The following is a 23,062-nucleotide window of genomic DNA, read 5'->3' as shown; positions in this document are numbered from 1 at the left end:
TCCAGAGACCCAGGGTAATGCTCTGGGGACCTGGGTTCGAATCCCACCACGTCATATGGTGAATTTCATAAAAACCTGGAATTAAAAGACCATGAATGTTACTTGCCACTTATCAGCCCATGTCTGATTGTTGTCCAGGTCTTGCAACATGTGGGCACAGACTTCTACTTTATCTGACGAGTTAGGAATGGTACTGAACAGTGTAATTATGATGGAAGGAAGGTCATTGATTAAACAGCTGAAAATAGTTGGGCCTAGGACATACCCTGAGGGAGACCTGCAGCCATGCCCTGGGGCTGTGATGATTGGCCTTTGACAACTGCTATCATCCTTTGTGCTCAGTATGGCTACAACCAGTGGTGAGTTTCCCCTGATTCCCATTGATTTCACTTTTACTGGGGCTTCTTGACGCCACCCTCAGTCAAAGACTGCCTTCATGTCAAGGGTAGTCATTCTTACCTCACCTCTGGAATTCAGCTCTTTTGTCCATGTTTGGACCAAGGGTGTAAGGAGGCCCTGAGCCAAGTGGACCTGGTGGAACGTAAACTGAACATTGATGAACAGGCTGTTGCTAAGTGCTACTTGATCGTGCTTTTGACAGCACTTTCCATCACTTTGATAATTGAGAATAGACTGGGGCAGTAGACTGGGACTGGCGTGGATTTGTCTTACTTTTTGAGAACAGGATATAACTTGGACAATTTTCCACATTGTAGCTGTCTGGAACAGCTTGGCTAAGGGTGTAGCTAGTTCTGGAGCACAAGTCTTCAGTACTACTGCTGGGATGTTGTCGGGGCCTGTAGCCTTTTGCTGTATACAGTCCCTTAAGCCATTTCTTTATTAGATGGAGTGGATTGAATTGACTGAAGACTGGCATTTATGATGGTGGGGACTTCTGGAGGAGGCAGAAATGGATCATTCGCTTAACTTTTGTGGCTAAAGATGGCTACAAATGCACTTTTGAACTGGTCCTTTACACTGGGCTCCCCATTATGAAAGATGGGGATGTTCTTGACACTGCCTTCTTTGGTTAGTTGTTTTGTTGCCCACCACCACTCACCGCTGAATATGTCAGGACTGCAGGGTTTTGATCAGATCTGATGCTTGTTGGATCGCTTTACTCTGACTATAGTATGCTCCTGCCACTGTTTCACATGCTTGTCCTGTTGTAGCTTCACCACGTTGGCACCTTTTTTTGTATGCCTGATGGTGTTCCTACTGTGTTCTCTTACACTCCTTGCTGAACCAGGGTTGATCTTGTGGCATGACGGTAATGGTAGAGTGAGGTATATGCTGGACCATGAGGTTACAGATTGTGATTAAATACTGTACACTTTTGCTGATTGCCCATAGTGCTTTGTGGATACTCTGTTTTGAGCTGATAGATCTGTTTTGAGTCTATCCCATTTGAAGTGGGTAGTACTACCACACAACACGATGGAGGGAATCGTCAGTGTGAAGGCAGGACCATCTCCAAGTTTTTACTGTGGTCACTCCCACTAATATTGTCATGAACAGATGCACCTGCGACAGGTAGATTAGTAAGGACCATGTCAAGTACGTTCTACCCTCTTGTTGCTTTTCGCTACCTGCTGCAGGCCCAGTCTGGCAGATATGTCCTTCAGGACTTGGCCAGCTTGGTCAACAGTGGTGCTACCTGTTAATTGTATCATTTCATATTACGTACAAAGAGGTGGAGGACCTTGATTGGGTGGTTACTTGAGCAGATGTAAAGAAATGCCTACACAGGAGTAGAGTGGAGTCAGGAAATATAAACCTGTAATGTTTCACTCTGAATAAATGTTTTCTAAGTGAAGACTGACTCTGGTTTCTTCCTTAACCAACTTGCTGTCAGGAGTATAGCAATACCAAGCCACTCGTGGGGCATTGAAGTACCCACCCAAAGTATGTTCTATGCTCTTCTTACTCTCTGCTTCTGAGTGATGTTCAATATACTGTTTCATCAGCTGCTCCCCTTCCCCCACCACTCCTCATCCCAGGCAAGGCGCCTTGGTCTCCTCATGCTTATTCCAGCCTCCTGACAAGGATAGACAGTGCAGAGAGAAGCAGGATTGCCAATCTTGCTGTTATCTATAAGTCAATAGTTGTTGCCTTTTAAGCATTATTAACATACTCCCTATGCAATACTTTAATGAGTGTTGTATAGTACTTTCGATGGAAGGTCTATCATTATTACTAGACTATTTGAAATGAGGTCCTTCCAACAAAAATCTTTGAGAATCACTGTTATATTTAACCCTGTGATGAGCTTGTGATCACATTTGCATGATCAGTAAGGTGCCATTTCCACTTGTGTAGCATTCGCTAACTCAGCCCCTGCCTCAAGTCATCTGCTGCTGTAATCGGCATTCATGTCTTTACCCCTGGATTTGACTATTTCAAAGCACTCCTTGGTCAGCGTCCCATTTTCTGCACTCAGTAAACTTGACATCATCCAAAGCTATACCCTGTGTCCTAAGTTGTACCAAGTGTTCAGCCATCACGCCTGTACTTGCTGACTCTTTGAGCCAAGCAATTAATGGCTTAATTTTCAAATTCTCATCCTTTTAAATCCATCCAGCCTCACTGCTCCCTATCTCTAGAACCTCCCCCAACCCGAGAGCCCACTCTGTGCTCCTCCCAATTCTGGCCATTTGAACAACCAAAATTTTTAATCACTGCACCATTGGCGGCTGTACCTTCAGTTGCTAAGGCCCTCGGCTCTGGAATTCCTTCCCTGTCTCTCTACCTGCTTTCTGTCGTTTAAGACATTCCTTAAACCTACCTCTTTGACCAAGTTCTTGGTAATCTGCCCCAATATCCCCTCGTGTCAAATCCCTGTTACGTGCCTGGGAATTTTTTTTAGGTTAAAGGTGCTATACAAATACAAATTGTTTTTTTTCCCTGACTTGATGCTGATGTGCACTCTGAAGAGGCTGCCAAGGGGTTGAGAAATCCTTGCTAAGCAAAGCTAAATATTACTAACTAGGGTCCAGGAAGTCAAGTTGATTGAGGGAGCAGAGGTGGGCTTCAAGGGCATAGGAACAAATGAATTAGGAGCATGAGTCAGCCACTCAGCCCCTCAAGCCACCTTCACCACTCAAGAGCATAGCTGATCTTATTGTAACCTCAACTTCACATTCCCACCTACCCCCAATAACCTTTCACCCCCTTGCTTATCGAGAATCTATCTACCTCTGCCTTAAAAATATTCAAAGACACTGCTTCCACTGCCTTTTGAGGAAGAGAATTCCAAAGACTCACGACCCTCAATTTCTCCTCATCCGTCTGAAATGAATGACCCCTTATTTTTAAACTGTGACCCCTAGTTCTAGATCCTCCCACGTGAGGCAACATGCTCTCCACATCCACCCTGTCAAGACACCTCAGGATCTTGTATGTTTCAATCAAGTCGCCTCTTATTCTTCTAAACTCCAGCGGATACAAGGCTCGCCTGTCAACCTTTCCTCATAAGACAACCTGCCATTCCAGGCATTAGTTTAATAAGCCTTCTCTGAACTGCTTTCAACGCATTTAAATCCTAGTCCAGATATGGTCTCACCTGAATAACTGAAGCACAACCTCCCTACACTTGTATTCAATTCCTCTTGCAATAAATGATAATCTATTAGTTTTTGTAATTACTTGCTGTACCCGCATACTAATCTTGTGCATGAGGACACCCAGATCCCCCGGAATCTCTCAGCTCTGCAATATCTCATCTTTTAGACAATATGCTTTATTTTTCCTGCCAAAATGGACAATTTCACATTTTCCCCATTATACTCTTTGCCAGATCTTTGCCTTCTCACTTAACCTACATATATCCTTTTGTAGCCTCCTTATGTCCTCTTCACAACTTACTTTCCTACCTGTATTTGTGTTATCAGCAAATTTAGTAACCATACCTTCAGCTCCTTCATCCAAGTCATTTATATAAAATTGTAAAAAAGTTGAGGCCCTGTGGCACACCACTCCTTACATCATACCAACCAGAAAATGACCCATTTATGCATACGCTGGTTCCTTTTAGCTAACCAATCTTCTATCCATATGTTACCCCCTACACCATGAGCTTTTATTTTCTGCAATAACCTTTGAAGGTGGCACCTTATCAAATGTTAGGTTTTGTGGAGGCAGAATGGGAGATGGGAAGAAATGGCAGAAAGGTGAGTTTCCTGTACTAGAGTGGGTAGAAGACTAGGAAACATGCAGGACAGGAGTAAGTGGCCAAAGTACAGATAGACACAGAAAATGAAGGAGTCAAACTTAAATTATCGCTTCTTGCACTTGGTGTTTGAGGATGAAGTTAGAGCAGCTGCCTGAAAAAAGGGTTAAAGAATAGAAAGGCTTGCATTTACATAACTCCTGTCACAACCCCAGGATGTCCAAAGCACCTTACAAATAGCAAAAGCTTGGGATGAATAAGAAAGACGGAGCTTGTATTTACATAGTGTCTTTGATAATCTGAGGATTCCAAAGCACTTTAATAGGCACTGAAGTACTTTTGAAGTGTGGTTATGCTGTAATGTAGGGGAACACAGCCAGTTTGCACACGGAGAATCCCACATACAGCATTGAAGTAAATGACCAGATTCATCTCTTTTTAAAAAATATGTTGGCTGAGATAAACATTGTCCAGGACACTGAGGGCAACGCTCTGGTTCTCTGAAATAGTGCCACGGATCTTTTACGCCCACCTGAGAGGGCAGACGTGGCCTCTATTTCAAGCCTTATCTGAAAGATAACACCACTGAGAGTACCCCCACCCCCTACACTGAAGCTTCAGCTTAGACATTTGAACTCAGCCGTTGGAATTTGACCTGCAGTAATGATTTAGGAAAGTAAAGAATGAGAATGCTCAACACAGTCCCGCTAGATCTGATTAACAATTAAGCCACTTGTGCCCAATCCCCACCCCTTACAGAAAATGGGGACAATATCAGTTGGGAATACAAATGGGACAAGCGTGTTGAATGTAGAGGAAATAATTAAGCAGGTTGACAGTGGCACAAGTATCATTACAGGTGGAAAGCCCTCTGCTAGGAATAAGGAGTTTATGAATTTGAAGGTAGTTTTATCCACTGGACTGATGCTAATCATAATGAGGTTGGAGGAGGGAAATGATTGTTTAGAAAGCCAGAAGCTGGCTGGGTCATTGCATTGTATGTGATCAAGGTTTCTGATAGAGTGTTAAGGCTATCCAAGGCTGGAGGTGATGGGGGAGGTTGGTGGTGGTGTGGGGTGAGAGTCTTTATCAAGGGGAGAGTGACGAAAGACAGGGCAAAAGATGAAAAGGTGCTAACTTCCTGCATTTGTGTACACCAAGGTTGATGCTGACTGCCCTGAAGATACAAGGCTAATTGAGCTGGATGAGTCGCAGAAAAGTGAGCACACTGTGTTTATAATGCCTCTGGAACCTCCACTGTCAGATGGAAAAGATCCTCAAGGAAAATTTAGGTATTGTACCACGGTCCAAGTCAAAATCAATTTTTTTGTGCAGGAGCAGGACGAGAAGCCACTAAGAATTATACTCGGGCTGTTTTTGGATAGATAAGAATGGAATCAAGCAAGTATAGCCCCACATAGCTGCAAGATGGAGAGGCATTGGAGCAAGATGGTGTGATCAACTGTCAAAGGCTGCAGACTGGTAAAGAAGGATGAGGAGGAAAAGTTAAGTTTTGTCAGTCACATAGCAAAGTCACAAATAACATCCTAAGAGACATTCTGGTACTTCGGCTGAGATGGAACCAGATTAGAACAATTCAAAGGTGGAGTCCCAAGAAATGTGGGTACAAATTTGACATTACATTGAAGGACTTTGGAAAGAAAAGGGAGGTAGGAGATGGGGCAATAGTTTGCAAGGACAGAGTGGTCAAGGGTTGCTTTTTTGAGAGGATGGTTTCAATCTTCATGACAAAGAAATCCATGAGCTCCTTGCACTTAGTCATAGCAGCACAGGAGGAACATAAGAGCATAACAAAATAGGTCTTTCAGTCTTTTGAGCCCACTCCACCATTCAGTGAGATTGTGGCAGATCATCTACTTCAACACCATTTTCCTGCACTATCCCCACATCCCTTAATGTTTCTAATATGTAGAAATCTATCGATCTCAGTCTTGAACAAACTCAGCGACTGAGCCTCCACTGCCCTCTGGGGCAGAGAATTCCAAAAAATCACCACCCTCTGAAGAAACTGCTCCTCATCTCAGTTCTAAATGGCCTACCCCTTATTCTGGGACTGTGTCCCCTTGCTCTAGACCCTCCAGCTAAGGGAAACATCCTTCCTGCATCTACCCTGTTCGAGTAAGAATTTTGTTTGAATAAGATCACCTCTCATTCTTAGCAACTCCAGAGAATAAAGGCCCAGTCTATTTAATCTTTCCCCAAAGGACAACCCCTCCATCCCAGGAATCAGTCTGGTGAACCTTTGTTGCACTCCCTGTATGGCAAGTATATCCTTTCTTGGGTAAGGAGGTCAAAACTGCACAAAATACTCCGTGTGGTCTCACCAAAGCTCTATATAATTGCAGTAAGAAATCTTTCCTCGTATACTCATCCTCTTGTAATAAAGGCCAAGATAGCATTTACTACCTTAATTAAAACAGAATTACCTGGAAAAACTCAGCAGGTCTGGCAGCATCGGCGGAGAAGAAAAGAGTTGACGTTTCGAGTCCTCATGACCCTTCAACAGAACTGAGTCAAGTTAGGAGAAGGGTGAAATATAAGCTGGTTTAAGGTGGGGGGGTAGGGGGGAGAAGTTGGGGGGAGGTGGTTGTAGGGACAAGCAAGCAGTGATAGGAGCAGATAATCAAAAGATGTCACAGACAAGACAAAAGGAACAAAGAGGTGTTAAAGGTGGTGATATTATCTAAGAGAATGTGCTAATTAAGAATGGATGGCAGGACACTCAAGGTACAGCTCTAGTGGGGGTGGGGTGGAAAGACTGACAGGGTATTACAGTTATAGATTTAAAAATAATGGAAATAGGTGGGAAAAGAAATCTATGTAAATTATTGGAAAAAGCAAAAGGGAGGGGGAAGAAACGGAAAGGGGGTGGGGATGGGGGAGGGAGTTTAAGATCTAAAGTTGTTGAATTCAATATTCAGCCCGGAAGGCTGTAAAGTGCCTAGTCGGAAGATGAGGTGCTGTTCCTCCAGTTGGCGTTGGGCTTCACTGGAACAATGCAGCAAGCCAAGGACAGACATGTGGGCAAGAGAGCAGGGTGATGTGTTAAAATGGCAAGCGACAGGGAGGTTTGGGTCTTTCTTGCGGACAGACCGCAGGTGTTCTGCAAAGCGGTCGCCCAGTTTGCGTTTGGTCTCTCCAATGTAGAGGAGACCGCATTGGGAGCAACGAATGCAGTAGACTAAGTTAGGGGAAATGCAAGTGAAATGCTGCTTCACTTGAAAGGAGTGTTTGGGCCCTTGGACGGTGAGGAGAGAGGAAGTGAAGGGGCAGGTATTGCATCTTCTGCGTGGGCATGGGGAGGTGCCATAGGTGGGGTTTGAGGAGTAGGGGGTGATGGAGGAGTGGATCAGGGTGTCCCGGAGGGAACGATCCCTACGGAATGCCGCCGGGGGGGTGAAGGGATGTGTTTGGTGGTGGCATCATGCTGGAGTTGGCGGAAATGGCGGAGGATGATCCTTTGAATGCGGAGGCTGGTGGGGTGATAAGTGAGGACAAGGGGGACCCTATCATGTTTCTGATATTTCACCCCTCTCCTAACTTGACTCAGTTCTGCTGAAGGGTCATGAGGACTTGAAACGTCAACTCTTCTCCGCCGATGCTGCCAGACCTGCTGAGTTTTTCCAGGTAATTCTGTTTTTGTTTTGGATTTCCAGCATCTGCAGTAGTTTTTTGTTTTTATCTGTGTTTAATTGACTGCCACTCCTCTTCAAGAAATGCCTACCTTGAAGAAGTATTGCTCTGCTCTCTGACAGGATTTCCGCCTGTCTCTTCTGCCTTGTTCACCTTCATTGCTTTGCATTTCTCTCCTGGTGTTTGACAAGGTGTTTACTAAAACCCGCTTTTACAGCCATATTTCCTTTCTCAGTGACTGTCTCCGTCTCCGACTCACCCCACGTGGATTTCAACTGAAATTCCATCCCTCTTGTTTCGAACCCACCCAGGATTACAGGTATCTCCGGGACATAAAACGTTTCTCAGACTGCTGTTCCCGTCGCATTCTGAGATCCCCACTCGGTGCCCTGCGCCGCCATATGAACACACTCGACCTCTCCCTCCAGCAGCACCGCCGCACCCTTTTTCAAAGCTGCGCGTGCCCCCAGTTTCATTTTATTCTTCGTCTCATCCGACACCTCAACAAGAAACTTTTTCCCTTTCTCTCGAGTGCTAAGGAACGCAAGCTCCAACAACTCATCGACACCAACACCCATCTGGGACCCTCCACCCCTGCTTGTCCCTCCATCCCCACCCCATCTTCCAATCCCAGTCCCAGCCGTGTATTCACTATACCCCCTGACCTTCCCCTCTCCGATACTGAACGTTCAGTGCTCAGCAAAGGACTTAGTTTCATACCCTTACGCCCTCATCTCAATGAATTTCGGGCTCGGCACGATGCTGAACTCTTCTTCCGCCGTCTTCATCTCCATGCTCACTTCTTTGGGCAGGTGTCCTCTCCCCGTTCAACGGATCCTTTTACCCACCTCCAATATTCTCCCTCCACCTGGACCCCTCCCTCTGGATTCTTACCTTCTCTTGATCTTTTCATTGAGAACTGTCGGCGTGACATTGACCGTCTCAATTTCTCTGCTCCTCTCACCCATTCTAATCTGTCTCTCTCTGAACTTACTGCACTCCGTTCTCTCAGGTCCAACCCCAACATTGTCATCAAACCCGCTGACAAGGGTGGTGCTGTTGTTGTCTGGCGCACTGACCTCTACCTCGCGGAGGCTGAGCGTCAACGCGCAGACACTTCCTCCTACCTCTCCCTGGACCATGACCCCACCACTGAACATCAAGCCATTGTTTCCAGGACTGTCACTGACCTCATCTCCTCTGGAGATCTTCCTCCTACAGCTTCCAACCTGATAGTCGCCCAACCTCGGACAGCCCGCTTCTACCTCCTATCCAAAATCCACAAACAGAACTGTCCCGGCAGACCGATCGTGTCAGCCTGTTCCTGCCCCACGGAACTCATTTCTCGTTATCTTGACTCCCTTCTCTCTCCCCTTGTCCAGTCCCTTCCCACCTACATCCATGATTCCTCTGTCACCTTACGTCACATCAACAATTTCCAGTTCCCTGGCCCCAACCGCTTCCTCTTCACCATGGACGTCCAATCCCTCTACACCTCCATCCCCCACCAGGATGGTCTGAGGGCCCTTAGTTTCTTCCTCGAACAGAGGCCCGAACAATCCCCATCCACCACTACTCTCCTCCGTCTGGCTGAACTTGTTCTCACACTGAACAATTTCTCCTTTAACTCCTCTCACTTCCTCCAAATAAAAGGTATGGCGATGGGTACCCGCATGGGCCCCAGCTATGCCTGTCTCTTTATGGGGTATGTGGAACATTCCTTGTTCCAGTCCTACTCCGGCCCCCTCCCACAACTCTTTCTCCGGTACACCGATGATTACTTCGGTGCTGCTTCATGCTCTTGTCGGGACCTGGAAAAATTTATTAATTTTGCTTCCAATCTCCACCCCTCCATCATTTTCACATGGTCCATCTCTGACACTTCCCTTCCCTTCCTTGACCTCTCTGTCTCAATTTCTGGTGATTGACTGTCCACCAATATCCATTACAAACCTACCGACTCCCACAGCTACCTCAACTACAGCTCCTCACATCCCGCTTCCTGTAAGGACTCCATCCCATTCTCTCAGTTCCTTCGCCTCCGTCGCATCTGTTCTGATGACGCTACCTTCAAAAACAGTTCCTCTGACATGTCCTCCTTCTTCCTTAACCGAGGTTTTCCACCCACGGTCGTTGACAGGGCTCTCAACCATGTCCAGCCCATCTCCTGCGCATCCGCCCTCACGCCTTCTCCTCCCTCGCAGAAACATGATAGGGTCCCCCTTGTCCTCACTTATCACCCCACCAGCCTCCGCATTCAAAGGATCATCCTCCGCCATTTCCGCCAACTCCAGCATGATGCCACCACCAAACACATCTTCCCTTCACCCCCCCGGCGGCATTCCGTAGGGATCATTCCCTCCGGGACACCCTGGTCCACTCCTCCATCACCCCCTACTCCTCAAACCCCACCTATGGCACCTCCCCATGCCCACGCAGAAGATGCAACACCTGCCCCTTCACTTCCTCTCTCCTCACCGTCCAAGGGCCCAAACACTCCTTTCAAGTGAAGCAGCATTTCACTTGCATTTCCCCTAACTTAGTCTACTGCATTCGTTGCTCCCAATGCGGTCTCCTCTACATTGGAGAGACCAAACGCAAACTGGGCGACCGCTTTGCAGAACACCTGCGGTCTGTCCGCAAGAAAGACCCGAACCTCCCTGTCGCTTGCCATTTTAACATGCCACCCTGCTCTCTTGCCCACATGTCTGTCCTTGGCTTGCTGCATTGTTCCAGTGAAGCCCAACGCAAACTGGAGGAACAGCACCTCATCTTCCAACTAGGCACTTTACAGCCTTCCGGACTGAATATTGAATTCAACAACTTTAGATCTTAAACTCCCTCCTCCATCCCCACCCCCTTTCCGTTTCTTCCCCCTCCCTTTTGTTTTTTCCAATAATTTATATAGATTTTTCTTTTCCCACCTATTTCCATTATTTTTAAATCTATACCTTTAATGCCCTGTCAGTCTTTCCACCCCACCCCCACTAGAGCTGTACCTTGAGTGTCCTGCCATCCATTCTTAATTAACACATTCTCTTAGATAATATCACCACCTTTAACACCTCTTTGTTCCTTTTGTCTTGTCTGTGACATCTTTTGATTATCTGCTCCTATCACTGCTTGCTTGTCCCTACAACCACCCCCCCCCCCCAACTTCTCCCCCCTCCCCCCCCCCACCTTAAACCAGCTTATATTTCACCCTTCTCCTAACTTGACTCAGTTCTGCTGAAGGGCCATGAGGACTCGAAACGTCAACTCTTTTCTTCTCCGCCGATGCTGCCAGACATGCTGAGTTTTTCAAGGTAATTCTGTTTTTGTTTTGGATTTCCAGCATCCGCAGTAGTTTTTTGTTTTTACCACCTTAATTGCTTGCTGTACCTGCATGTTAACTTTCAATGACTTGTTAACAAGAACACCCAAGTCCCTTTGAAGTTCAACATTTCCCAGCTTCTCCCCATTTAAGAAATACTCTATTTCTGTTTTTCCTACCAAATTGAGTAACCTCTCATTTCTCCACATTGTGTTCCATCTGCCACATATTTGCCCACTCACTTAGCCTCTCCAAATCCCCTTGAAGCATTTTTGCATCCCCCTCACAACTCTTACTTCCTCCTCGTTTTGTCATCTGCAAATTTGGAAATATTACATTTAATCTCCACATCCATATCATTGATATAGATTGTGAATAGTTGGAGCCCAAGCACTGATCCTTGCGCTACCTTACTTGTCACAGCCTGCAAACCTGAAAATGACCCACTTATTCCTGCTGTTTTCTGTCCATTAACCAGTTCACAATCCATGCTATTATATTGCCTGCAATATCAAGTGCTCTAATTTTGTTTACTAACCTCTTGTGTGGGACCTTATCAAAAATTTACTGAAAATCTAAATAAACCACATCCACCATTTCCCTCTTATCTATTCTGCTAGTTACATCCAGGATGTAACTCCCAACAGGTTTGTTAAACATGATTCCCCTTTCAGAAATCCATGTTGACACTGCCCAGTCCTACCATTATTATCTAAGTGTCCTGTTTTCAGATCCTTTATAGATTCTAGCATTTTCCCTACTACTGATGTTAAGCTAATGGATCTGTAGCTCCCTGTTTTTCTTTTTCCCTCCTTTCTTAAATAGGGTTACATTTGCCATTTTCCAATCTGCAGGAACCATTCCAGAGTCTCTAGAATTTTGAAAGATAACCACTGCATATGCTATTTCTACAACCACCTATTTCAACACTCTGGGATGTAGATTATCAGTCCCATAAATTTCTCTAGTACAATTGTTTTACTGATATTAATATCTTGCAGTTCCTCCATTTACACTCGTACCTTTAATTCTCCATTATTTCTGGGAGGCTTTGTGTTTTCCTCCTTGAAGACGCATGCAAAGTAGGTTTAGTTTCTCTGCCATTTTCTTATTCTGCATTATAAATTCTCCTGACTCCACTTGTAATGGGCCCACGTATTTTTTTGCCAGTCTTTTCCTTTTTACATAGCTATGGACGCTTTCACAGTCCGTTTTTATTTCTCGCTAGTTTATTGTCATATTCTATTTTCCCCTTAATCGTTTTCTTGATCCTCCTTTGCAGAATTCTAAAATGCTCCCAATTCTCAGGCGTACCATTTTTTTTGGCAATTTCATACACCTCTTCCATTGATTTAATGCAATCCTTGATTTCTTTCCTCTTTAGCTCTGAAGAAGAGTCACATGGACTCAACATTAACTCTTTCTCTCTCCACAGATGCTGCCAGACCTCTTGAGTTTCACCAGCATTTTCTGTTTTTATCTAGATTTCTTTCATTAGCCATAGTTGAAACACTTTCTTTGCTTCGTTTTGGACATAAAAGGAATGTATTTTTGTTGTAATTAATTCTTTAAATGCTAGCCATTGCCTGTCTACCAACATACCTTTGAACATAGTTTCCGAATCTCCCATAGCCAATTTATCCCCCATACCTTCTTTGTTTCCTTTGTTTAGATTTTAAGACCTTAGTCTGATAGAATTTTACTTTGAACTACATCACTTTGAAACTTAATCGTACTGTGGTCACTCTTGTCTCAAGGCTCCTTCGCTACAAGATTATTAATTAACCCTGTTTCATTCCCAAATACTAGATCACAAATAGCCTATTCCCTAGTTGGGTCTTTAACATAGTGCACTAGAAAACCATCGTGCATACATTCCAAGAATTCGTCCTCCACAACATTAGTACTAACTGGGTTTACCTGATCCATATATAGATTGAAATCCCCCGTGATTACTGTATTACCCTTGTGACACACACATCTAAGTTCCTGATTTATGATTTACATGGCCACTGCTGTTTGGTGGTCTGTAAACAACTTGCACCAATGTTTTCTGTCCCTACTGTTTCTTAGTTCCACCCAAACTGATTCTATGCCTTGATCTTTAGAACTAAGGTCATCTCACTGCGGTACTAATGTCCTCTCTCTTTAACAGAGCTACCCCACCACCTTTCCCGAACTTCCTGTCCTTCCTGAATAGATATTCAGGTCCTAGCTTTGGTTTCCTTGTGGTCATGTCTCTGTAATGGCTATCAGGTCATGTATATGAATTTTTATTTGAGCTGATAATTCATCAGTTTTATTGTGAATTTGTGGGCATTCAGGCACAGAGCCTTTAATTCAATTTTATTTTTTACTATTTTTGTGAATTCTGCCCCTATCTTCTGGCACACTTAAGTTTGCAATCACTGTCCCCATTAGTCAATTAGTTAACTTACGCAACTAAAGTAATAGAAAGTTGCACTCACCCAGCTTGGAGGTAAGGAAGTAAACCTCTGAAGGCTGAAAAAAAAAGTCGGAAAAGGAGCACCTCTTTCCCCCTGTACACCAAATTCCCACCTGAACCAAATTCTCAACTCACTCAATCTGCACATCTCAGGCATCGTCTGGTGTCCGCGTGCCCCTTTCTGCACCCAAGTCCATGCTGGCTCTATGTAGAGCAATCCAATCAGTTACATTCCCTATAGCTCTAAGTTTATTTACCTCCAGTGCCCATCCAATTTCCTTTGAAATCCTTGATTGTCTCTGCTTCGACTATTCTCTTCGGCAGCGAGTTGCGGGTTATTACCACTTGCTGCGTAAAATGTCTTTCCTCGCCTCCCCCCTGCATCTTTTGCCCAAAACCTTAAATCTGTATCCCCTAGCTGTTGTACCTTTAGGTAATGGCAATAACATTCTCTATCTTTATCGAAACCTGTCATAATTTGTATACATCTATCAAACCACCCCTCTCCCTCTTCTCCAAGGAGAGCAAACCGGCTTCTCCAACTTAACCTGATAGATAAAATCCCCCATCCCTGGAACCATTCTGGTAAATCATGTTTGCACTCTCTCAAGGACCCTCGCATCCTTCCTAAAGTGCATTTTCAGAATTGGTCACAATGCCCTAGTTGTGATCCTCACTGCCATATTTCCAAGTTTGGTTTCATAAGCAAATTTTGAAATTTTACTGTTTTCCAATATCCAAGTCATTTAAGTATATGTATGTATCAAAAAAAAAGCAGTGGCCTGGCACTAACCCTTGGGAATACCACTGTCTACCATCCTGCAGCCTGAAAAACAGCCATTTACCTTGAGCCATTTTTAAAAATAAACTGACACTGGCCCTCGTATCCCATGAGCTTCAGTTTTGTTACCCAGCCTTTTGTGTACTTTGTCAGAGGTTTTCTTAAAACCCATATAGACAGTTTCAATTTCATACCTTCACCATTCTTCTGTAACTTCATTAAAAAAAAACGATTGGATTAGTCGAGCATGATCTGCTGTTGCAAATCTATTCTGGTTTTCCTTAATTAACTCAAACCTCTCCAAGTGCTTATTGACTTTTTTCCCTGATTATTGTTTCTCAAACCTTATCTGTCACTGATGTTAAAGTAACTGACCTGTAGTTACTAGAAATGTCCTTACACTCTTTCTTGAATAAGGGTGTCACATTTGCCACTCTTCAATCCTCTGGCACCTGCCCTGTATCTAGGGAAGGTTAGAAGATGAAAGCAAGCCCTTGCATTATCTCCACTCTCACTTCCTTTAGCAACCTGGGGCAAAAACTATCTAGACCAGGTGACTTATCCACTCTAAGCATAGCCAGCCTTTTCAGCACATCCTTCCTATTAATTTTCACTCTATCTGTTATCTCCACCATCCCTGCTTCTACTGATTTTTTTTTCAGCATCCTCTTCCTTAATAATTACTTGTATCAGTGTTTACTAAGTATCCTAGCCTTGTCCTGCAGCGCTAAGCATATATCAGCTTTGTCCCTAATATTACCTCTACACCATATTCCCACATGGCTATTTGTGCTTCTTGCCCACCAACCTTATTCACCATACTTTAAGTTATTGTAAACCTATGTGTTCCTCATAGCTCTTGGTCTGTGCCTATCAAATATAGTACTAGAGTAGGGAGTAATACCATCCAACACTCTTGATCCTTTATATACCTTTATTCCTTTTTCCTCCTTTCAGCTTCTATTTGCTGATACCCATACCCCTGCCAATTTTGTTTAAACCCTCCCCAACCACACTACTGAACCTTACTGCAAACACATTGGTACCAATCCTGTTGAGGTACAACCTGTCCCTTTTGAATAGGTGCCTCCTGCCCTAGAAATGACCTCAGTGATCCAAGAATCTGAAGCCCTCCTTCCTGCACCATGCTGTAAGTGACACATTGACAACCACCTACCGCCCCCCCGTCTCCTATTTCTATTCTCACTGGTGTGCACCCTGGGAGTTATCCAGAGATTGCTACCTTTTGATGTCCTGCTTTAACTTCCTACCCAGCTACTGAAAATGTGACTGTATAACCTCAAATCCTGCCCTCTGTCTCTGGAACCAACATTTCCATAGTTTCAGTGCACTCCCTTCCCCTTACAAAATGTGCTGCACCCTTTCCATGATATCCTTTATCCTGGCACCAGGGAGGCAATGCACTATATGGGACTTACGATGACTGTTACAGAAATGCTTTTCTGTGCCTCCAACTATTCAATCTCCTATATTGACTGCCTTTTTACAGTTTTTTGCTCCCTCCTGTTTAGTCCCTTGCCCATTGGTGCCATGGTTTGGACTGCATTCCTTCAAGGTATTGTCACTTTTCGCAGCCTCCAAAGCTGAACACCTGTTTGAGAGTGAGACGGACTCTGAAATTCCTGCACTTCTGCCTCTTCTTACTCTTCCAGATGGCTCTCCATCTTCTATTTTAAACTCTCACTGCCTTTGGGATGACCAGCTCCTGGAACATAAGATCTAGGAAATACTTGCCCTCTGATGCTCTGCAGGGACTGCAGCTGCCCCTTAAACTTGGAAATCCAGAGCTCAAACTGGAGCACCTGGAGCTACTTCCTACACTTGTGGTTACCCGAGATGGATAAAGTGTCCTGTAGTTCCCATATGGTCCAGGAATTGCAAGCAACAGGTTCCCAAAATGGAGTACAGTATTGTTGGAGGAAAAGGTGGAGGACACTGGAGTGGGGTTTAAGATGATGTTCAGCAGAGGAAAGAAACTTGGGGTTACCTTTACATTTTAGCAGACAAGAACAAGGCTTGATGGTGCTTTGTGATCCAGCCAGATCTGGCAGGAATGACTAAACCAGTTCTCCACTCATTGCGTTCAAGTCTGCACCCCTTGGATTTAAGGAAATGGAGATGATGACTGTACAATGGGAATCGCTAGGGTGGGAGAGAGAATTGGTTTATTGGGGCTAGGGCATCTAAGGTGAAGGTAAGTGTGTGATTGAACAAATCAGTCGCTGCAGAAATCAGTGAAGAAAAATAACCCCGCTTCCAGTGATCTCTATCTCTCAGCTAAGTGCTAGGAGTAGTAACGCATTCAATAATGTCAGAGTTGACAAATTAAGAAAGGAGGGCGTGATAGCAGACATGGACTAACTAAGAGTTGAGAGTAATAGCTACACAAGCAATTGAATAGCAGTGTGAGCCTTAGGGGGAACCCCATGCCTTTTGATGTACTGTGTACCTTGGTTACACCTAATAATACTCCCTTGGAGAGCATAGTTAATGTGACTGCAGTGAAATTAACTATTTTGATTCAACCCAAGGTGCTTTTGTTCTAAAATATAATTAGTGTGTCACTTGCAGGGGAGGAAAAGGGAGAGTGGGGGGTGAGGAAAGAGGGGAGAGGGGCAGGGTAGGAAAGAGGGGGGTGGGGAGGGGAGAGGAGGGTACTTGGCGATTCAAGCCAAAATCAGTATGCAACTGCTTATAGTTAATTGTGTACAGGAAAAAAATGATCCTCCATTCTTGCACACAGCATTTCTATAAAATTCCTCCATGTATTGAAGCACAATGTTTTGTCAAATATGGGGGAAATTGCCCACTGTTGGGACTGTTTTCCTGTTTTACTTTGCTTTTGTTACTTTAAGCACCAGAGTACACAGACATCTTTTGTAGCAACCACAGAAACAGGCCTTTAACAAGTTCACGTTGCATCATCCAACATGCTTACTCGGGTAATTTGTATTACACTATTCCGATTCTTTTGAGTTCACAATTCACTTTAAGGACTCTGATGTATCACACCACAATCCAATGTGACTACAGCATAGTGGTTTACTCAGATCACTTATACCAGTTCTGCCTTGATCTCTACATTTTATGCTCATTGAATATTGTTAACAGGGGGCCAAGAAAACGCACTTACGCCATCTCAATCTCGACTAATCATTCTACTGCCATGATTATATGGTCCACATAAGTTCTTCAATACATTATTATTAACATAGTGACCTCACCGATATCGCCCCAGACCCTAAAAACATGCTTGAATGATCTTCACACTTTCCTTCAATTACTCAGCCTTGCCTTGGGCCTGCTTCACAAAGCATTCCTGTTCATCAAAGCTGAAAGCTGTTTCAACTCATTAACCTCATTTTAAACGAGATTGTACCTCAAAACATCAGTTAGTTTTGTGTCTTGGCTGTTAAGTTAATCATATTGTAAAGCCAAAATACCTTGTTTGGTTAAGTTTTACTTAGAATATGCAAAAAATCATTTTGGTGAACTTGTATTTAAATTTTTATTTCAGTTATAAAACTTTTCCAGTGCTTAAACCGGAACTGTTCGACAGACCACAGGAATTAAAAATGCCAGTCAAACTTTTAATTGGAGCTACTATCCCCAGCAGTCCAGCCCTCATGGCAAAAAGAACTAAACAGGTGAGGGACGTTTTGAGTAGGTTTAAACAGTAGTGCTTGGTCGTAGAGATAACTATTAACAATGTTTCATCTGTGTTCTACAGTATCTTTTGCTTACATGTCCTATTGATAGGTTTAACAAGGTAGCTGAATACTTTGTAGAAATGGGGTTTTCCAATACAATTTATACAGTACAAAAGCTAAGCATTTTATGTCAGACTTTGGCTAAGTCTGAAGGCGCTTACTCTATTGAGTTATTAAAATGGAAAGAAAACCAAAGAATTGGAAACCACGATGAGAATCTTTTGGAAGAAACAAATGTCCTGTCACATTTTTTTTGCTATATAATGGAGAAGTGATCAATACTTTGCTTCACAGGAGATAAAAACTGCCCAGAAAATTGCAAAGAAGTACTTTTCCGTCCCTGCACTTTGGTCCAAGTGCTTGTTCAGCCATTGTTACAGCCTTTGGTTCATTTGCTTACCTGCATATGTTGGAGTCTCCCATGCCAAGGTCCGAGCACTGCAGCAAGCATACAATGTTCTCATCAAAATGAGAGATATGAAGGTGGATCCACTGGATGAGGCAAGTGCACATTTCACCACCACAAAAATACCATTTGCAGTTAACTTGAAGGATGCAGCAGTGTAATTTTACTGATGCTACAGATTTGTTCATTATCGTCAATTATCCGCCTTAGAAACATGTTAGTTGACTGTTCGATTTAAGGAATTCTAACATGTTACTATTTCTAAAGAGCATTATCATCAACTCAAATGTTCTAAGATTTTTCCACAAAACTTTGAAACATGCTTAAAGGACTGAATGCCTATTCCTGTTCCTATGTTATTAGATTAAGAAATGTTTGTGGCAGTGAACTATGAAACTGAACATACTTCTGTCAGTGCTATTTCTGCTCACTATCTTAATTTGGTTCTATGTGCAAGTGAAATTCACTTAATTCCTTTTTTACTATGTACAGGTGTGCTACAGGGTTCTGATGCAATTGTGTGGACTCTTGGGCCACCCAGTACTTGCTGTTAGAGTTTTGTTTGAAATGAAAAATGCAGGTGTGCAACCGAATGCCATTACTTATGGTTATTACAACAAGGTAAGTTAGAAGCTAAATCTATTTGCATTGTGTGGTGCAGAAATGGATTTTTTTCTTGACCTTTAAACTAGTATGACAAATTATGAAAGGATAACTGGCTTTCTTCATCAATAATCCTTGTGGATTGAGAAGTTTTTTTTTATTTTCAGTCAATCACCAGAATATAAATGATACTCCCAAATGCCTTTTTGTTAATAAGGTTCAATGTGGCAAGCAGAAACTCCATCTGGGCTAACTTTATTGCATGCCTTAAGCAAAGGAATTCAGTGACATCCAAGTACTATTGAGGCAAAGGGATATATTTGAAACTGTGTAATATACAAGGTTTTGGGTAAAATAGTGCTGGAGAAGAGCTAGCTAGTACCAGGATCTGAATGGCCTCCTGTGCTGTAATTTCTATAATTTTATGAAAACTGATCTTGACAGAATCTGATCAGGGAATGGTGTAGCAATGTTGGGGCTGAGCAGAGTTTAGGATTATATCCCCTGTGAGAACGAGCTCAAACTGAGCCAACTGCCCTTTGTGTGTCTTCAAATTTGGTTCAGGCTAGTCTATGCTGGCCTGTAGGAAGTCCATGCGATGATTGGCCTCCAAGGTCAGAGTAGTCATCCAAGGAGATGACGAGAGGTATGGGCCCCTGTTGAAAATAACATAGAGCAACTTTGTGTAGATATATTTGATTGTGCACACTGGATAGATCACCCTTTCCCCATGCAGAGAGGTGTTGGGAGTAGTTTGCGAGTGAATATTAGCAGGTTATAGGATACGATTGTAAGGGGAAGTGAGATCAGTATATGAGGGTGAAAGTAGTAGAAGAAAATGTTAATAGGGTGAGATCAAGGTGAGAGGCTTATATGGAGTGTAATCACAACTATTACTAATTGCAAGTCATATATGGGGGCATTGCACCTATTACTATCAGTCAGATGAAAATCACTGTCACAGAATTGTTACGGTGTAGACGGGAGCCATTCGGCCCATCGTGTCTGCATCAGCTCACTGAGCATTTTAACTTAATGCCAATCTCCTGCCTTTTCCCCGTAACCCTGCACATTGTTTCATCAGTGATCTACTGTCTTCCAATTTGTTCTGAGTAACATCTGGGTGTTAACAATATTGTTTGTACAATTTGAGTTACTATTAGTCAGCAGTTGAATACAAGTTTCTGATTTCCCCCTTGCAATTCCCTCCCCCACCTACAGTTTTCTACCATTCCCCTGCCTTTGTTTCCCTCTTCACTTGCTCAAAGCTGTCGAAGGAAATATCTCATACAGAATATCTCGAACAATAGCTGCTTATGCAAAGCAAGCCAAGATTCTTAAACTACAATGGCTCAACCTTTAAGATGAATACAATTATATTTGCATACTTCACGTGGTCAGATCTCCAGGAATATCTTCAGTAGTAGTTTGCACACGCATGAAAGGGCCCTGAGCAAAAAGAGAACAGGCATTTGAATAAGTTTATCATCTGATGGGTACCTGGTTGACGTCCAATCACAAGTGGTATACTGTTTTACTATTCACATGTCTGGAAGTAGACTTGATAGGTGTATGATTTCATAAGACTTGGTGTGAAGAAGATATAATGTTATTGGAAATTATTTTTAAACAGAGTTCTTGTGGGTCTGTGTGTCTTAATTGGATTAAAGCCAGCTAGTCTGGGTGCTTTTACGGTAGTTTTGAGATGTTAATTAGATAAAACCTAAGGAGGATAGAAGGTAAAGTGTAAATTTGCATTTGTTAAAAGAAACCATTCAAGACTGCAGGTGAACTGTTACACCTAGCTAGAAGATGTCAAACAATGTGTTTATTTTTTTTCACTAATAAAATTTGGGGGATGAAAGGATGTTATTGTTAGAAGAGGTAAAGTTAAAAGCCTAGTGATACAATGGAAAATTTACATTCAAAGAGAAAGATATGTATAAAGGAGATTGTGTAAGCATTTTAAGAACCAACAAGTGTGAGAAGCCTCAAGCTGCTGTCTGCAAGGATCCAGAGCTGAAAGAAACTCCTTTTGAATGCGGCTGTCTAGGGTGTGCTGTGCTAGGTGTCTTTTTTAAATCTATAAGATTTACTGTTGCTTTATCGGGGGTGTAACTGAGAGTCAGATTAATTAGGGGATTTTTGTAGTTATAGCAGTAATTTTGTAGACTCGTGTATGTGTTTACAATCAATCTTGTATTAATAAATGTTTACTTTTATAAAGTGACAGAACTGTAAGTTAAACAACACTTTTACTTGGGTTTTTTTAAACCACATTTGCCTATGATGTAAAAAAGGTTGGTAGAGATATTTTCTCATTGGGCAAAGCTTGTCTTTGTGTATGCATGCTTACATGTGTAGAGCTTTGCTTGCAGGTATTCAGATTCTGGCAATATTGTAAATTTTAAGTTAGTTACATTTTTATTGCTAGGAATAATTTTAAGGTTTGCTTAACATGTTAGTTATGCTGTATCTGGTGCTGTATGAGAGCTCCTCCTTGGGTTAGTGGCATGCTTTTTGCCAGAACGAAGTTAGATTGGCAACTTCTCAATCTCCAAATTTTGCAATCTTTGCTAACAAAATGGTGTGAATTATTGCAGAAGTGGCATTACAACTGTGGGTCACTGGTAATTCTGCATTAGCCATTCCTCTGAAAAAGGTAGGGGCTGGTGAAGTACATATTGAGTGGAGAAAAGGTAAAATAATTGTGTAGCGAGTGTTGAAATAAATTTTGCACAAGACTGTAAGAGTATTAGTTATTACTTCTGAGCCTGTGTGCAATGGACTTTTTTTTTCTACAGGCTGTTTTGGAGAGTCCCTGGCCCAGCAGTAATCGCAGTGGCTGCTTTCTGTGGACAAAAGTGCGGAATGTGGTTCGTGGTGTATCTCATTTTCGCCAAGTGTTTAAAAAGTCAAGCTCTTCGAATGCCCAAGTGCCACTGATCTCAGGTATCCCTTTTAAAGAAGCAAAGTTGATTGCCATATTTTGGAAAAATAACGTGATTTTTGGGTATGAGATTTAGGGGGACATTTGAGAGGTTCTGTTAGTCCCTGATTTAAAGTGACTGACTTGAAGGACAGATAGCAGGGTTTAACCAAATAGTGTTGCCTGGTTTGTTGTACAACATTTTGTACAGCATGCTGAAAAGGGTGGAGGGTGTGGGGTGTGGGGTGATGAGAGGTCCAGATCCAGGATGTTCGAACATGGAAGTACACCATTAAATGCATGAACCAGATGGTATAAACAGCTGGAGATTCAGCTTGTAATAATATTCCAAAATTCTTTCTTGGGATGTGGGCATTGCTGACAAAGCCAGCATTTGTTGTCCATCCCAAATTGCTCTTGTGCTGAGTGGCTTAACTGGCCATTTCAGAGGGTAATTAAGAGTCATCCACATTGCTATGGGTTTGGAATCACATGTAGGCCGGACCAGATAAAGACAGCTTGCCTTTCTTACACGATGCAAGTGAACCAGATAGGTTTTTATGATAATCAGTTGCACCATTTCTGAGACTAGCTTTCAATGCCAGATTTTATTTATTAAATTCAAATTCTACCAGCTGCCATGGTGGGATTTGAACCCATGTCCCCAGAGTACAGCCTGGGCCTCTGGATTACTAGTTCAGTGACGTTGCCACTAAACCACTGTCTCCCCCTTACTGTCACTAACATAGTAAGTCTAACTGAAAGTTACTTTACCAATTAATCACACGATGACAAGTTTTGGGCAATTTAAGCTAAAATTTGAAAGCAGCCCTATATAACTCAGTTAATGGATTGTATTGTTTGAGTGAAGTTATTTATTTAATGAAAAATTGTTTACCAGTGGCCAATTAGGATAAGTTGATGACTATCTATGGCCTTGTTGCAATAGGGTTAGAAAATAGGGCTGTTTAGAGTCATATTAGGTATAGAAAGGGAAATAAAAGCAAAGAAAGGTGGCATTGAGAGGGGAG

General features: G+C 42.9%; 1 protein-coding gene across 4 annotated transcripts in view; it reads left to right on the top strand.

The window, feature by feature from the left end:
• dennd4c (DENN/MADD domain containing 4C) overlaps window positions 1-23,062 on the top strand; it is a 190,169-nt gene that overhangs the window by 112,171 nt on the left and 54,936 nt on the right. For all 4 annotated transcript variants that reach the window (XM_078569631.1, XM_078569643.1, XM_078569635.1 and 1 more), the window contains exons 15-19: window positions 5,330-5,460; window positions 17,901-18,030; window positions 18,388-18,594; window positions 18,992-19,120; window positions 21,907-22,054. In XM_078569631.1, the coding sequence (XP_078425757.1) occupies window positions 5,330-5,460; window positions 17,901-18,030; window positions 18,388-18,594; window positions 18,992-19,120; window positions 21,907-22,054 (745 nt within the window). The remainder of the gene's footprint in view (window positions 1-5,329; window positions 5,461-17,900; window positions 18,031-18,387; window positions 18,595-18,991; window positions 19,121-21,906; window positions 22,055-23,062) is intronic.

This window comes from Cetorhinus maximus, chromosome 2 (assembly GCF_964194155.1).
Source record: "Cetorhinus maximus chromosome 2, sCetMax3.hap1.1, whole genome shotgun sequence".
NCBI classification, from domain to species: domain Eukaryota; kingdom Metazoa; phylum Chordata; class Chondrichthyes; order Lamniformes; family Cetorhinidae; genus Cetorhinus; species Cetorhinus maximus.
Note: the sequence above shows the minus strand (reverse complement) of the source record. Positions and strands in the feature narration are given on the sequence as shown.